The 17766-nt window shown below is 35.0% G+C and overlaps 1 protein-coding gene across 4 annotated transcripts in view; it reads left to right on the top strand.

Annotated features, from left to right (window-relative positions):
* LOC145269464 (uncharacterized) overlaps positions 1 to 11823 on the top strand; it is a 53694-nt gene extending 41871 nt beyond the window's left edge. For 2 of the 4 annotated variants that reach the window (XM_080125162.1, XM_080125161.1), the window contains exons 7-8: positions 4422 to 4561; positions 11290 to 11823. In XM_080125162.1, the coding sequence (XP_079981288.1) occupies positions 4422 to 4561; positions 11290 to 11380 (231 nt within the window). In that variant the 3' untranslated portion in view covers positions 11381 to 11823. The remainder of the gene's footprint in view (positions 1 to 4421; positions 4562 to 11289) is intronic. The other 2 variants (XM_080125164.1, XM_080125163.1) reach the window with 1 other exon arrangement.
* The last annotated feature ends 5943 nt before the right edge of the window (positions 11824 to 17766 follow it).

Genomic DNA, 17766 nt, shown 5'->3' with positions numbered 1-17766 from the left:
TCTTGTAGCTGTTGAATTTTCAGCCAATAACTGGCAATAGAGGACGGACAGCATATCAATTCTTGGTTCAAGAAGTGAATGAAGAATACCGTATCTCTATTGCACACTGGCATAACACCCACTGAACCCGCGGCCGAGGATTTGACCCCGTGGATGGTCATGTCGTCACATAGTAATAACAACCAAATAAAAACTCAATACAACCAAAGTCGGGAATAGAGAACACAATTTAAGACTTTAATAATTGCCAAGAATTTAATGTTCGTCAAAAATAAATAAATAAAAAAATAAAAAAAACAAATAAATATGTTTTCAACGTCAAAGGTGTGAGTTCCATTGTAGAAACGTTGATTTAATTTAAATAAAATAAAATACACATCAAGTGCGCTTGAAAGCCAAATCACAACGTAATATAAGGAAAATAAACAAAGATTTTACTTGCTTGAAATTTATAATATAAATATATATTTCGGAGCCAAACTTCATCATCAGTATGTTGTGGTCTTTCTTTTTTTCTTCTTCTTTCTAGCCAAAATTGTAAAGTTGGAGAAAGAAAAGTCTGTAAAGATCTGCGCGTTGTTTTAAGTATTTTAAAATGTTAGAACTGTTCGTTAGCAACCCAAAAAGAAGAAGAGAAAAAAAAGAAAGAAAACAATATACTGAGGATGGAGTTCAGCTTGGAAATATATTTATGTTATAAATTTCAAGAATGTAAAATATTTGTTTATTTTCCTTAATATTACGTTGTGATTTGGCTTTCAAGCGCACTTGATGCGTATTTTGTTTCATTCAAATATGTTTTTTCGTTTTAATTTTTAGTATCCTACTTGACACAAAATTCTTGTAAAAATTACAGTCTGGTTCCTGACAATAAAACTACATGAGCTCTGTCTTGTACACTGAGCGAATAATCTAATCCCACAAGAATTCAAAATACATCCATAGTGCATATCTACAACAGGTACAGAAAGTCATAAAAAAGTAAAATGGGGTAGTGTAATTAATAAAACACTTTTACACTATCACACCCAAATCATCAAAACATCTACAACTATAATAGCTTCTAACAATACATAAATAAATATGTAGAAAATAATAATAATAGTATAATCAGTTGGCCCAATTATAAACAAAGCAAAGAATATCTCGAGATCTAACTAATCTGACCAGGGAATCTATAATATAAATTTCGTCTGTCTGTTTAAATGTGTGTGTGTATATATATATATATATATATATATATATATATATATATATATAAATTTGGATTTTTGTGCATTGGTTGGCAATAGTAAAAGAACATTTTTTGTATGTCTGCTAACAACTTCTAACACGAAACGGATTTTCATGAGGTCGGTATCATTTTTATGCACGACCCTTCGGGCGACAAATATCCAAAAATTGGCCATGTATGTATGTATGTATGTATATATGTATGCATGCATGTATGTATGCATGTATGTATGTATGCATGCATGTATGTATGCATGTATGTTTGTATGTCTGCCTAAACTTTCGACAGAGGCGACGGATTTTCACGAGATCCATATCGTTTTAAAGCCAACCCTTCGAGCCTGCCTGCTTGCTACCACTTTTTTGCTTAACACACACCTCCAAACACCTGGATAACGCCGGGCATCCAGGCTAGTCTATAATATAATCACATCTGTCTGTTTAAATGTATGTATGCATATGTATGTATGTATGTATGTATGTATGCATGTATGTATGTATGTATGTATGTATGTATGTATGTTTAAAACTTTCGACACAGGCGGCGGATTTTCACGAGGCTGGTACCGTTTTAAACCTCAAACCTTCTGTGATTGCCGGTCTCGGCCGATCCATGTTTGACGGGAATTCACGAGAATTCGGGTCAAATTATGTAAGAGTACCTTTTTTCAAACTATTTAACGTAAAGAAGTCGCTCTAGGTGAAAAGTAGACTTTTAATAAAAAAAAATTAATTTACTTTTGTTTTTCTTAAATATTTGACCTTGAAAAACAATCATCGTCAGGCAACTGTATATCTCGGCCTGCGTCATACATAAGTGCCAAAAACAATCATAGTCAGGCAACTGTATATCTCGGCCTGCGTCATACATAAGTGCCAAAAACAATCATAGTCAGGCAACTGTATATCTCGGCCTGCGTCATACATAAGTGCCAAAAACAATCATAGTCAGGCAACTGTATATCTCGGCCTGCGTCATACATAAGTGCCAAAAACCGCTTTAATTTTTTCTTTTTAAGTTATCATTTTAATCATTATTACCATCATTGTTTAAGTAGAGATAATTTGTTTGGAAGAAATGCCAAAATCATTTCACTCTAAAGAATTTATTTGACTGAAATAAGAATTAACGCGGCAATCCGACAAATTATTACTTTTTTTATTTAATAACAAAAATTGTCAGCATTAATCGGTTTTGTAAAGTTTTCAAATTCATTTCTTTTTCATTTGAACAAAATTTCTATAAATTTGATGCATTATTATGGTTCGATAAATTGTTTTAATTTATTTTTTTAGATGAGGATTTGTATCAATTCTGATTGTTTTGGACTATCGCTCTCATCTTGGTAGTTGTTTTCACAATTGAATCTTTTCCGACCCTTATATTTTGCTGAAAATTAATTAAAGGAAAGACCATATAAATATACATCTGAAAACGTAATATTTTACCCTGGGAAAATTATGGAGCTTGAGCCGCAATGTATTTTAGGGGTAAAACACAAACCTTTAGGGCTCATTTTTATTTTTCTCCCCAAATTTATACTTGTGTCTAAATAGGGCTGTTGAATGCAACCAATATACGGCATTATCGCGTTGGCACGCCTGTTCTCGTCAGATCACCAAAGTTAAGCAATGTGTAGCCTGGTTAGTACTAGATGGGTGACCATTTGGTAATTCTAAGCGCTGTGTATGTCCTCCGCTTATCTCGGCATTTGTTTCTAGTCGTCCTATACATACATTTTACTTGCCACTCGTATTTAACAATGTCGACCCAAGAGAGGTGTGGTTGAAGATTGCGCACCTTTGGAGTATAGCCTTTTGTCATTTATTCACTATATATATATATATATATATATATATATATATATATATATATATATATGCGTTTTATTTTTTATTAACGTATTTTTCTGTTTAGTTACATTATTGTTTCAGCTACACGACCGGATTTTGGCCGTCATGTAGCCTCCTCAGACTTTTACAGAAAATCTGAGGCTACATGACGGCCAAAAAAAACGGTCGTGTAGCTGAAGCAATAATGTAACTAAACAGAAAAATACGGTAATAAAAAATAAAACGCATATTTTCTCTACCACAGTATTGAGCACTTTCTTCTGGTTTTTATTAATTACCATTTCTACTATATATATATATATATATATATATATATATATATATATATATATATATATATATATATAGACGGCATAATCGCGTTAACACACGAGTTCTTGTCAGATCACCCAAGTAAAGCAACGTTAAACCTGGTTAGTACCAGATGGGTAACCATTTGGGAATTCTAGGCACTGCATGTGCTCTCCGCTTATCTCGGCATTTGTTTCCAGTCGTCCTGTACATACACTTCACTTGCCAATGGTATTTAACAATGTCAACTCCGGAGAGGTGTGGTTAGAGATTGCGCACCTCTTGCCACAAAAATTTCATGCGCAGGCACCCCTACGTGGGTATCAACAGTCTGTCAAAGACCGAAGGATCTTGTAAGAATGGAACCAAACTGAATGTGTCATTTACCTCTTGTAAACGTAATGTTTTGCATCAGGCCAAGGTTTAAAAATGGGAAAAATAACCAAAATCAGTCAGTGGACGATATAGTTTTTTGCTTGTTTTCTTTATGAAGGTCCCTAATTAATATGCAGGGATATGTTGGCTAACTAACCAACCAGATAAGGCCCCGTTGAGGGATGAAGCAGGATAATTGGCTGAAAGGCGATTCATCATCTATAGGCTCCCAATCGTTTCCGCCTCTCATAGATGTTGCTGAAAATTACCCAAACGCAAGACCATAAAAATATACTTCTGGAAACGTAATATTTTACCCTGGGGAAATTGTGGAGCTGTAGACCTGGGATGGTTTAGGGGTAAAAACATCCCTTTCGGGACTCATTTTTATTTTTCTCCAAAAACTCATACTTGTGTATAAATAGAGGTTTTGAATAGCACTGAATTAAAATTAATGCATCGTTTGTCATTTTGGTTGTTTTATCCTCATGTTTTACATTATTATGGTTCGATATAGTTTTTGGCTTGAGTTCTTTATAATCTGACGACAAGTTTTCCTCATAGCCAAAGAAAATACTCTACATTTTACATAACGAGGGCGTTATAATTCAAAGTATAGGTGGCTGAATTGACAGATTTTTTACATTTTTTTTTTTTTTTTTTTGCAGAGAGGATATTTATATGAATTCAGGCCATTCGAAACGGCTGTTGTGTTGGACTACAGTGACCTTAAAAGTCCACTGAGCGATTTAACAGTCGACGCTGCGTTTTCAAATAATAACGAATTATACTTCGTCATTGATCATGCGTATGTATTTTCATACTTATAAACGTATACAATTTTTACGCCTTTACCAGTTGACCTGAAACACACACACACACACACACACACACACACACACACACATACATATATATATATATATGTATATATATACCAGCAAAAGTACCCGTCGTTGACTGGGTTAAAAAAAAAGCCTACAGAAAATCGACTCTGATTTATGAATGTATGATAAGTTATGAAAAGGAAGGGTTGTAAAGAGATAGCTTCGAATTTGGGGGTATCAAAACCAAAGCAAAATATGATGAAAGTAAAAATAAAATAGATAAACCCCCATAATTTATTATACCATACCTGTTCACACTGAAACATTTATCAGAATATTCCGTGGATCTATATTAAAAAACATTGTTAAACTTTGTGACATATTTACATTCTATGGAGGTCAGGCGCGAACGAACACCCCATAATTTTATTATACCATATTTCTTCAAACTGAAACATAATTATCAAAGTATACTTACGCAAATAGATATGAAAAGTCCTTATTAAATTTGTGCCTATTTCTATTCCATGGAGGCCAGGCGCGAACGCAGACCCAACAATTTTGTTATACCATTCCTATTTAAGTAAAAACATAATTATCAAACTATTATTATGTACATCTATATAAAAAACCCTTGTAAACGTTTTTTTTAAATTTTTAATATTTTTATTTCATTACTTTGTTAACCAGGCGCGTACGAAGACCCCACAATTTTAATGAACTACCGTTCTGCCAGATCAAACATACCCATTCCTGTGTCTTGATACATCTTCTATCATTATATGTGATCAATTTTCTTTAATAGTCAACCATATAGGAGCTTATTCGTGACCAGACACACACACACACACACACACACACACGTTCAGCTTTATATTATATATATATATATATATATATATATATATATTAAGGGATTAGAAAAACAGTCTAAAGAGGAGAGTATATTTTAATGTATTAGTAAATTCATGAATACAATTAAAATAAAAGAAAGCAGTGCTCGTTGTAACGTATATATATAAGCTCGATAGGCATATATATCCTAGAGCTATTTTAATGTTGAGTAAGATGATTGATAATTTATAATTAAAATTAAAAATCTGTTTCATAAGGAAGAACAAACAAAATCAATAAATTGTACGATCGTTTCGGAAACGATGTTTTTATTTAGATAGACAATAAGTCTCGGACAATAATTTTATCATATAGTTTTTTTAAACAAAGTCTCCTCATCAGCAAAACATATTGGGTGAGTTTTTTTAAAAGCACCAAAAATAAACCTAGTATTTTTTAAGTAAGGCAGATGTATCTAGAAAATATTTAAAATATAAAGGAAAATAGTTCATTTTTGATGTTCATAAAAAAGTAAGATTAAATGAAAATAAAATTAAAAATAAAAACATATATATATGTGTGTGTGTGTGTGTGTGTGCGTGTGTGTGTGTGTGTGTGTGCATGTGTGTATACATACAGTGTCGGCAAAAAGAAAGTCCGCACTTGTAATTTTTGTCAAGAACTGCAAAGAACTATCTTTACATCATCAACGCTCTGATCCCCATCTGGCAACAATTGAAATGGATGGCTCTCGTCTAGGAGAAGCTCCATGTTTTGACAAGCTTCTGGGCTTGTCCTTTACTCCTGATCTGAAATGGAACACGTACATCAAGTCTGTTGCCAAGGTCGCTGGAAAGATTGTGGGATCCTTCTACCGCTCCAAAAGATATCTCACTACTGATGCAATTCTCTATCTATATAAAAGCCAAGTACGTCCAAGGATGGAATACTGCTGCCATATCTGAGCAGGAGCTGCTAAAAACAGCCTATCCTGCCTTGACAGAGTACAAAATAGACTTCGTGGCTTAGTGGGGGATGCCCTTTTCTCTTTCCTGCAACCTCTCTCCCACAGAAGAGACGTTGTGAGTCTTTTTTTATCGTTATTTCCATGGCAGGTGCTCGTCAGAACTCCAAACTCTGGTCCCCCCTCGCCAATCTTTTACGAAAAACACGCGTCATGCTGAATCCACTGTCAAAAATTTCCCCCAACCTTTATCTGTCCCTAAATCAACACGTAAATTCCATGAACAAAGCTTCTTTCTTAGAACTGCACGCCTGTGGAACTTTCTTCCGTCTGCCCGCTTCCCACCTGACTACAACCTTGATGTCTCCAAGTCCAACGTAAACAAATTCCTAATGAACCGCTCCCTTAAGTAAACACTTCATTAAATCTCCACACTAACGTACTGTACTTGCAATAACCCTTATCCCTGAGTGGCTTCCGGGCCTTGATAAGTGGTGACCACTGTGTAAAAAAAAATTTAAGCTAAATTTATTGTAACTGTTTAAACAACCTATATGTCTTTGATTCGCTTTTTATTCCTTTATACTTTTACCTGTTCAAGTTTGACGTTAAATTGAAATATTCTAGTGTTCACCTCAATTTAAAAAATAGCTTCAAATTGAGGAGACAAAAAGAAAGTCCGCAGCAACAAATTCGCTTAAAACCAGCTCCGAAATCAGTTTAAAATATCTACCAACAGGCAACAAAGCATCTCTAATCTTAATTTTTGTTTTCTCAGGTTATACCACGTAACATTTAGTCCATATGCCACGACTTTCTCTTAGTGATCGTCAGGAGCTCATTAATCTCCACCTTTCTGGTTTATCCAATCGAGAAATGTGCCGCAGATTGAAATGTATTGAGAAAATGGTACGAAAGACTGCGCAAAAACAACAAAAACACGGCAGTGTTTGTGATGCCCCTAAATCTGGTCGTTACTTCTAACAGGGAAGACAATGCTATCAAAATCCGCAGCCTAAGAAACAGATTTGAAACGGCTCCCCGAATCCAACAACAGTGCAATCTTGTTAAAAAGTGCTCCACTCTTTCTACTGTCAAGAACAGATTAAATGAATTTACTTTGTGAGGATATGTTGCAAGACGCAAACCAATGATTTCTGTAAAGAACAGAAAGCAACATCGGAGGAAAGACGAAGAATTTAATTCTAGGTGCTCAGTTTCAACGCTGCAAGGTGGTGGAGGTTCAGTTTTGGTGAAAAGCATTATTAGTACCAATGGTCTATGGCATATAGTTCGCTTGCAAGATCGACCAAGTACATTAATATGTTGACTGAGCATTTTCCACCTTACTTTGGTCGGAATTTGGATGATAATACCATCTCCATGCAGGATAATGCTCCCATTCCATTGCTGGCATTGTCAAGAGATTCCTGGATAGCATGATATTCCGTGTTTGGATTGGTCTGCACAATCTTCAGACCTCAATCCTGTCGAAAACGTAAGGCATTACATCAAGCAACAGTTACGCAATGATAAAATTTCAAATTTTACAGAAATCTGGACATAAATTAAAGAAGAGTGGGATGCCCTTTACCCGGGGTATTGCTGCAGTCTAATTCAAGGAATTGCTAAAAGAGTGCAAGCTGCCAAATTTCAGAAGGGCTGTGGTACTAAATATTAACTAGTTCATTGTGTTCCTGTTGTGTTTGTGTTGGATTAATGTCCTAAAGTTACATTTAAATAACGATTTTCCATTGTGCGGACTTTCTTTTTACGTCCTGAATTTGAAGTTATTTTCTAAATTGACGTGAACACTAGAATATTTTAATTGAAATCAAATATGAACAGGCAAAATTATACAGAAATAAAAGGCGAATCAAATGAGGTATATTTGTTTAAACAGTTGCATTAAATTTAGCTCAAATTTGCAATTTTTGAAAAAAAATGCAGACTTTCTTTTTGCCACCTGTATATATATATATATATATATATATATATATATATATATATATATATATATATATATATATATACACATATATATATAGTTAGTTATAAAATATATATGGCGATTAAGCTACACTGAATATTCCGCGTTTCATCCACTCTAGGATTCTTCAGGCTTATGCGCATAAGCCTGAAAATCCTAGAGTGGATGAAACGCGGAATATTCAGTGTAGCTTAATCGCCATATATATTTTATAACTAACTCACTAGCTCTACCTACGTATTGAGCAATTTTGAAGTAAATTCTTAATGTTTACGCATAAATTTATATATTAATTTTATGTGAGTAAATGAAGTAGTTATATATATATATATATCGTTCCACCCTTCACACACACACACACACACACACACACACACACACACACACACATATATATATATATATATATATATATATATATATATGTATATGTGTGTGTGAAGGGTGGAACGATAAAAGAGTCGCTCTTAAGAAAACAACACTACAGCTTTCTTTTTTTTAAAACTTTTTTTTTTTTTAAATCAATTCAGATAACTTGATTATGTAGCAGAGCTGACACCTATTCAATGTAATTTACACCAAACAGCTATAGTATCATGTCTTTTTTAGGTCGACAATTTTATCGTTCTACCCTATATATATATATAGCAAGCTCCTTCAGTCTTTGACAGACTATGGATACCCACGTAGGGGTGTCTGCGCATGAAATGTTTGTGGCAAGAGGTGCGCAATCTCCAACCATACATCTCCTGAGTCAACATTGTAAAATACCAGTGGCAAGTGAAGTGTATGTACAGGACGACTGGAAACAAATGCCGAGATAAGCGGAGAGCACAAACAGCGCCTAGAATTCCCAAATGGTCACCCATATGATACTAACCAGGCTCAACGTTGCTTAACTTGGGTAATCTGACAAGAACTCGTGTGTTAACGCGATTATGCCGTATATATATATATATTGGTTGGTTGGTTGTTTTGGTTTTACGGCATATCAACCCTTTTCGGGTTATTTAATGTCGAATCCAAAAATTTTGAAGTAAAATTCTTTAATAGAATATATTTGTTGTTTTCAAGTCGGTTTCTGTTTAACCCATAGTTGGAACCCTAACAGGTACTACCACTCCGGGTCAGAGTGGACCTGGGAGCAATATTAATTAAAGGGTGGCTTTCCTTTTCCAGTTTTAACAACCAGCCCTTTACTTTTCCATGTGTAAGCTTACACTCGTTACTTCTCTTTTCGAATTAGTAGCATCAGTAGTCGCTGAAGCAACGTGGTTGCTATGGAAACTAGTCATAAAAACGTCGCTCACATCCTTATATATTTTTACGCTTTTTTACACCAGAAAATTCATCATAACTTTTGTTTTACTGAACGAAAATTGAAAATATTTTTTCACAATATAGTTGAGAAGATGATATAGCTATAAGAATTGTTTGAAATTTGGTCGAAAAATGAATGAGCGGTGAAGCTTTAAAGCAGTTCTAAATGACTAAATCTGCCACTTAACCAGATATTTAAATACTACCGTGTTTGAATGATATGGCCAGCAAAGTATCATAGTTAGAATTGTTTAAACAAATTAGGCGAAGGTAAGTTTTTATTACGTTTCAACTTGTATGAAAGTGAATAAACTTATATATTTTTGTATGCATTTCGACCTATTGTTGTCTTAGATTATTGACTCTTATGTTGTCAATTCCTGTTTTGAATACAAGTGAAAAAATTCTGTCGTGATAAAAATGGCGTCTACAAACGTCTACAAGACTTTTAAAAATGTCAATTAAATGTTAACTGCAGGGGTAAATAATCCCACAATAAAATATTTTAGAAATTGGCAGTTTGACTATTCAAAACGTCCGTTTATTATATTGTGTCCTGTTCATTCTCTTACTGGAATTTCCCGATGTCTTTCATATTAAGTAGGTTATAATAAGCATTTATCATATCTAAACACACACACACACACACACACACACACACACACACACACCTATATAACAAATAAATGACAAAAGTCTATATTACAAATTTGACGATGCTGAATATCTTACAATTTGTTCTAAGCAAACTGTAAGTAATTAAAGGAATGTTGTAAATGTATTGAATTTCTGCTTCTTTGTAGCTTGTTCAATGAAGTAAACAGTGAAAGCTTACTTTCTTATGTATTAAATCTGCTTATGTTGCATAATTTTTACAATTTGTCGCTCGTTATATAGAGAAAACAGCGGTTTTTCTAAATACTTGTATATTAAAAGGAATGTTATAAATGTACTTAATTTCTGCCAATTTTTAGCTTGTTCAATAAAACAGTGAAAGCCGACATTCTTCTGTATTCTATCTTTTTAATCTTGCATAATTTTAGCAGTTTTTAGCTTTTTTTTATCAAGAAAAAATCGATTTTTCTACATATCTGTAAGTAATTAAAGGACTGTTGTAAATGTACTTAATTTCTGCCTTTTTTTTTCGCTTGTTCAATAAAGTAAACAGTGAGAGCCGACATTCTTTATGTATTAAATCTGCTGGTCTTGCTTAATTTTAGCCATTTGTAGCTTGATTTATAAAGAAAAATGTGTGTTAAGCAAGTAATTAAACATATTGACTTTTGTCATTTATCTGTTACTAGCGGGGGTATCCGGCGTTGCCCGGGAGTGGTGAAAGGTGTGTGTGTGTGTGGAGCAATGTAAAGTTTTGCTATGTGGACATTAATTGTTTTTATAAATTCATATTTTTCTATTATATTCACGATTTCTAATTAAAACAAAATCTTAACACGGGAAAACGCTTGCTTTCGATATTTTTTAAAAAATAAAATATCAAAATTAATTCATATTTTCTTCAGTAATTGCAGCCATAGCTTATACTTCTTGATTTTTTAATCTCGTCATCTCATTCATAACGTTTTGTTTTTCCTTTCTTACAGAATCTTTACAGTCCCAAAAACTCACAAGGAAAAAGAGATAATCCGCGGGAAAAGGAGGAATTTCTTTTTCAACAAATGTGAAACTAATTAGAGTTTCTACATACAAAAAGCAATGGTGGCCGATTGATATCGAATTATCTATTATGCTTTAACCCTTTTTTATTTTTCTTCCTTTGAAAATTGTAATGCTGGGCATGGGGCAGCCAAACCAGCTGCCAACATTGCCCAGCTTTTTTATTGAAACCAACCGAGAGCTCTTTTTAGTATCCTCGCTGTTCCCTTAAGTGCAATTGTCTGAATCTCTTTTGCACTTGGTTCACCAGGAATATTAGTTAGATAGGACTTCAGGTTCTTCTTCATAAGTCCTGTGGCACCTATCATAACTGGTATGATTGATATCTCCCTAAGATTCCAGTTTCTTTTCATATCATACATGAGACCTTGGTATTTGGTCTGTTTCTCTCTTTCAGCTCTGTTAAGACCGTCATAGTATAAGTAAAAACGTTATAATTTAAATAAAAACATATCCAATTATGCTGTGGTTTTATTTTTACTAACAACTACGTACATTTTCCGATCGTCTAGTTTTGCAATTAAGGACCATGTACTATATTAACTTGAAAGGAGTTTTTTAGTGTTGAATTGAAATTTACGATATTAGCTTTGCTAACAGCTCGGTAATTGCATATAGTCGCAATATGTTGTCCGTTAAACCAACGCTATTTTCCCCTTATATTTAAAGGAAGGGTGAAAGCGAATATTAGGTCTTATATTCCCCGCCATATAAAATTAATTTGGAAGGAAATCGTTAATGCTATCTCCAAAATGTGTAGTTTTCTTTGTTGTTTTTAACCTTTTCTTTTTATTCCAATCAAAACACCCCTTTTTCTTTAAACTTTCTAGGCTTAGACTTTTTCTTTCTTTGGTATCCATATTTTTTAACTTTACTGATTGAGACGTTTTTATAGAAGTATGAATATTATAGCAAGAACAAGAGAAGCATTATTTTAGCTTTCATTTTTGGACGGAGAGCGTCTACTCGTAATTGGTATATATATTTTTTGTTTTCGTGCACTAGTATGATGTCGGCAGAAGATGAAAACGAATTGTCAAGTTTGAAAAAATATAAAATCATGCTAATACTCTAATGTAACAGTACCGTAAGAACAGCACAAATAAAAAATAACAGCGCTATAAATGTATGTTACATAATATTTATTAGAAACTGCAAAACCTACGTTTGCAAATAAACCAAATCGGGCATCGCATAAGAGAATCTGAGAATACGTACATAGCTCTACATACATATAAAAGGCACGTTGTCTCCGTATGTGTGACTTCGTTCCCCACGGACTCTTAAACGGCTTGGCTTATCTTTTAAACTTTCACACAAATTTACTTCATGTGCCTGAGAGTGTTCTTAGACAGGTGTTGTATCGAAATACATAATCGAAAAAATCTTATAAAACAAGGAACACTCCGATTTGGATCAAAGTTTACACTTTATACAGCATAACATTACCAGTGTACTTGAAGAGTTTTATCACCGCACAAGCAGAATGGCCCGGCGTATAAAATCAACAGTATATTCTTTGACAAGACGGGGGCGCGTTCGAAATGAATATTTCTGTTTAGTGCATAAAAGAACAATGATACTGGACTTTTACATTTTAAACTTTAATTCGTGTCATTATATAAAATTAATTTTATAAAATCAACAGTAGGTTCTCTACAGTGCAATGCATTGTAGACTACATCACTATGATGAGGCGTGTGAAGCTTTCTCCGTGTACACCTCGGTGCGTTCCCGAATAGAGCAGGCAATGGATCGATTTGATTGAAGAATGGGCGATTTTAACGTTTTTTATGACAATAAAAGTATTGGAAGTTTAGAATATTTTGTGATCCTCATTTCATTCCCGGGCAACGTCAGGTCTCCCTGCTAGTACGATGTAAGAGTGATCAGTTTGGAAGTTATTATGTATTCAGTTCAATATTGCTGCAATATTTCCAATTTATAAAAGAAGTTGAGATATTCGTTTAATAAAAGTTCAAAATTCTGCAAGCTATACATAAAACATCGTATTTAATGCCATTCAGTTACAATTTTTACATTTTTAATTATTATTTTTTTTTTAATTTTATATAAAAAGCTAATCTTTTGAAAAAGTCTACATACAAGATGCCTTAAATAATTTTCCAGACTTCTTTTGTGTACTCATTTAAAATATTCATAAAATATTCATAGACTACTCTTAAAAATTCAGTATGTTATTGTTATACATCTTATGAGATAACTGACCAATTTTTATGATTTCAAGTTTAAACAAACAGCTACAGCAGGAATTGGAATATACCTTACTAAAGCCTGATTGTCACAGCTGATAATTTTCCAAACCGCAATCCAGGTGTGAGGACACATTAAAAGAACGATATGCAATAAACTTCTGTTTTAAACTTGGAACAAATGGCACCGAAACGTATGGGATGCTTCGGACTGCTTTCGGACCAACTTGCATGAATCAGGCATCAGTTTTTGAGTCACATAAGCGATTCAAGAAACACAGGGATTCTGTGAAAGATGATGAGAGGAGTGTGAGGAGTAATGAAGTTAAAACACCAGAGCTGATTGGCCAAATAAAGAATTTCATGGATAAGAACCGTCGTGTGTCTATAGAGACAATAAGTGCACAGTTTGATGCCAGTGTGGGAACTGTACACGATGAACTGAAGATGCGGAATATTTGCGCGAAGTTTGTTCCAAGAGTGCTCTATCCTTGTCGCAGAATATTTAACCAAGATGGGCATCAAGGCAGTTCCTCACCCTCTCTATATTTCAAACCTTGTTTCCTGTGACTTTTGGTTATTCCTCAAGCTCAAGGAGAATCTAAGAGGCTGCCGTTATGAGAAAATTAAGGAGATTAAAGAGGCCGTGACGAGAGTCGTTGACACGCTCACATAAGAGGACTTCCATGGCTCTTCCAGAAATTGTTGGAACAATATAAGTATATTGCAGCCAGAGGAGATTACTTAGAAGGCCACTAGAGTCTCATGTGTGTATTATCAATAAAAGTTCATTTACGAAAATGTTTGGAAACTTATTGAAGGGAGCCTGTAGTCTGTTGAAAAAATAATTCAAAATAATACATTTTCTTTTAATTTTATCTTGATTAACAAAAATGCAAAATTAAACTTTATCGAAATTGCATGTAAATCAGAAAGATAGAATAAAATCGATGATAATGATTAGTTGAGATTAATTACTCTCCAACTCAAGCGCACATATTAATCATCAAATATTTGATTGGAATATATTAAAATGAAATCGTTTGCATGGCCATTTTATTAGATAATTAATTACTGATGTCAGTTGCACCTGTGTTACCACAACTGAAAACAACTCTCTTTTCTTCATTTCATATGTTTTGCATTAAACTATATTTCCATGAACAGAGTTTCTTTCCAATAACTGCTTGAACTCTGTTCCAGCAGTTTCCCACCTGACTACAACCTGGATGTCTTCAAGTCCAACATAAACAAATTCCTGATGAACCGCCCCCTTAAGTAAGACACTTTATCAAATCTCAACACTAACGTACTGTACACGCAATAACCCTTATCCCCGAGTGGCTTCCGAGCCTTGACAAGTGGTGACAACCTTGTAAAAAAAACAACATACTTTAAAACAAACAATTGAAAACAACTTTCTTTTCTTGCTCCATATGGTTTACATTTAACAATATGTCCATGAACAGAGTTTCTTTCCTATAACTTCACTTACGCTGAACACACTACCACAAGAATGCTACTATGTAGGCTATATTTTCATAAACAGAGTTTCTTTCCAATGACTTGACATAGGGTGAGCAAACTACGACAAAAATGCTACTATGTAGGCTTCAAAGATATCTTCTTCGACTACAATATCAACAAATACTTGTCCTAAAGTGTTCTAACTGCATTTTTAATTGTGTTCATTTCATTCATTTTTTTTTCTGATAACATTTTTATTATACAACTTAGGGTGTACTCACCTAATTAACTCTTGTCCTCACGTAGACCTTAGCCTTGGAAAGTAGAGATTCCTTAGTAATATATCTCTTCGAGCAACGGAAAAGTTACAACTGTCAATTGATGTGTTCACAAGAGAAAATGTTTAGCTAACACTCTGTAAATCAAACCGAATTCATATTGTATACTCGTGTGCGTGTGTATACACGTGTGCGTGTGTATATACACATGTACATATATACAGTATGTCATGTTATGTCTTTTGCTGTGTTTATGGGTATGTTTATGTGTATGTATGTGTGTATATGTATATATATATATGTATGTATGCCAAGGACTGTTTTCAATGTCATGTCTGCTTGAGCGTGTGAATTCGCTGGCAGGACTAAAAAAAAAAAAAAAAAAAAAAAAAAAGGTTGTTTTCGGGCTCATGGACTTTCAGTGACTGAGGGAGTGGTACTCGTCTGACAAGACGTTGCAATCATCATCATGTATGTATGCCTAAATATATATGTCAGGTCATGTCATATGCTACTGGTACCATGTAACCCAGTACTACCTGCATCATGGTCGGGTCACTGGCGACTAAACTGGTACCCCCCCCCACCACCAGACTTTTTTTGGTGAGGAGGGTGGCTAGTCTCCCTGTAGCATTAAAAAATAAGACCTTCCAAAGGGCGAATGAACCCGTTTTCAGCGTCAACGGCCAATTAGCACCGTGTGTGTTTGTGTGTATGTATGTGTGCTTGTTGAGGGTGGAGAGGGCTCCTGCATGCCGTGGTGAAGGCAACCTTTCTAGGAGAATCTCTGATTTAAAAAACCATAAAGCGAGAGACCAGTACCCGCATCAAGCTGGTCTGCAGTTTAACTTGTTGCTGGCTATCTTGCTCTTGCTTGTGGCTGGATCTCGACATTTTCAACCGAGAGAGAGACTTAGCTGTCGTACAAAGCTAAGACTCTGTAACATCATCTTTGTATAGATACTCCCTTAGGCATTTGACTATACAAATGGTCCTGTGGCGATGGAAAAGTTGTGACGCGTGGAAGCTTGAAATGCTGGAAGCATGTAATAATTGATCTCAATGACCGTCTTCAGTGTCATGCCTGCTTGAGCGTGTGAATTCACCGGTAGGACTTAAAAAAAGGTCATTTTTGGGCTCATTGACTTTAAGTGTCTGAGGGAGTGGCACTCGTCTGACAAGACGTTGCTATCATCATATATATACGTATCGTCTGTTGTGTATGTTTCTTTATAACTGTTCGTATATAACGTGTCTATATAGCATATCGTCTCATCTAGATTGTGTATATATGTGACGAGTCTCTTTTAATCTCTTTCGGTATTGTTAATATATATAGTTTCGTCGTTTTCTGTATGTTTGCGTATATGGGTGTTTACAGCTATTAAGTCTGTTCACAAAAGGGACAAATAACGTATGCGAGACGAATAATATTTTTTGTCTGATTGGCAGCAGAAAAAAGGAAAACACAGCTTTTTCATAGTCGCTGTTGTAAGGCAGTCGGTCGTTTCGTTGAAGTCCTTTTGTTGAGATGTTTTTCCTCCGAGAGAAACGACATGGCACTAAGTGTATTTATGTGCTTCCCCACCAAAGCAAATTAGGCACAAGGCCGTTTTTAATGTGGGGTAAAAACCAGCTCCCCTAAAAGTAGGCAAAAAGAGGGTACTCTGGTTGCCAAAATTAATAATTCTCCCAATATAGAGGGTTTCCCCTCAATTGACTGGTACAAATTAACTTAAGTGCAGTATCTACTTTGATCCCGGCCCGAAGGCCAAGGTATTTATTTTCTCACCCCACCGAGCAAATTGGGCACAGGGCCGATTTTTAATGTGAGGAGTGAAGGGAAAATGGGGACCAACTCCCCGGGAAGTAGGGGAGCTGGATAGTGACAATTGGTATGAAGGGTTGCGCCTACATTGACCAAGGTCTTATATATGGGATTGCTCCCGAATATGGTCTTTGCTGCAGTATCTGCCGGATCAGATACTACACTTTGATCCTGGCCCAAAGACCAAGAAGTATTTATTTGCTTCTCCACTGAGCCAATTAGGCACAAGGCCGTTTTCTAATGTGGAGAGAGAGAGAGAGAGAGAGGGAGGGGGAAAGGGGACCAGCTCCTGGATAGTGACAATTGGTATGAATGGTTGCCCCCACATTGACCAAGTATTTATTTGCTCCCCCACTGAGCAAATTAGGCACAAGGTCGATTTTTAATGTGAGGAGTGATGGGGAAATGGGGACCAACTCCCCGGGGAGTAGGGGAGCTGGATAGTGACAATTGGTATGAAGGGTTGCCCCTCCATTGACCAAGGTCTGATATGTGGGGTTACAGTATCTGCCGGAACAGATACTACATTTGATCCCGGCCCGAAGGCCAAAAACAACAAAAAAAAAGTCAAGCTTCTTTTCTATTTATTTATTTATTTATTTATTATAGCACGATTAC

The sequence above is a fragment of the Euprymna scolopes genome, chromosome 45 (genome assembly GCF_053919585.1).
Source record: "Euprymna scolopes isolate OS-2025 chromosome 45, ASM5391958v1, whole genome shotgun sequence".
NCBI lineage: Eukaryota > Metazoa > Mollusca > Cephalopoda > Sepiida > Sepiolidae > Euprymna > Euprymna scolopes.
The sequence above is the reverse complement of the archived record's forward strand: the minus strand, read 5'-3'. Positions and strand labels throughout refer to the sequence as shown.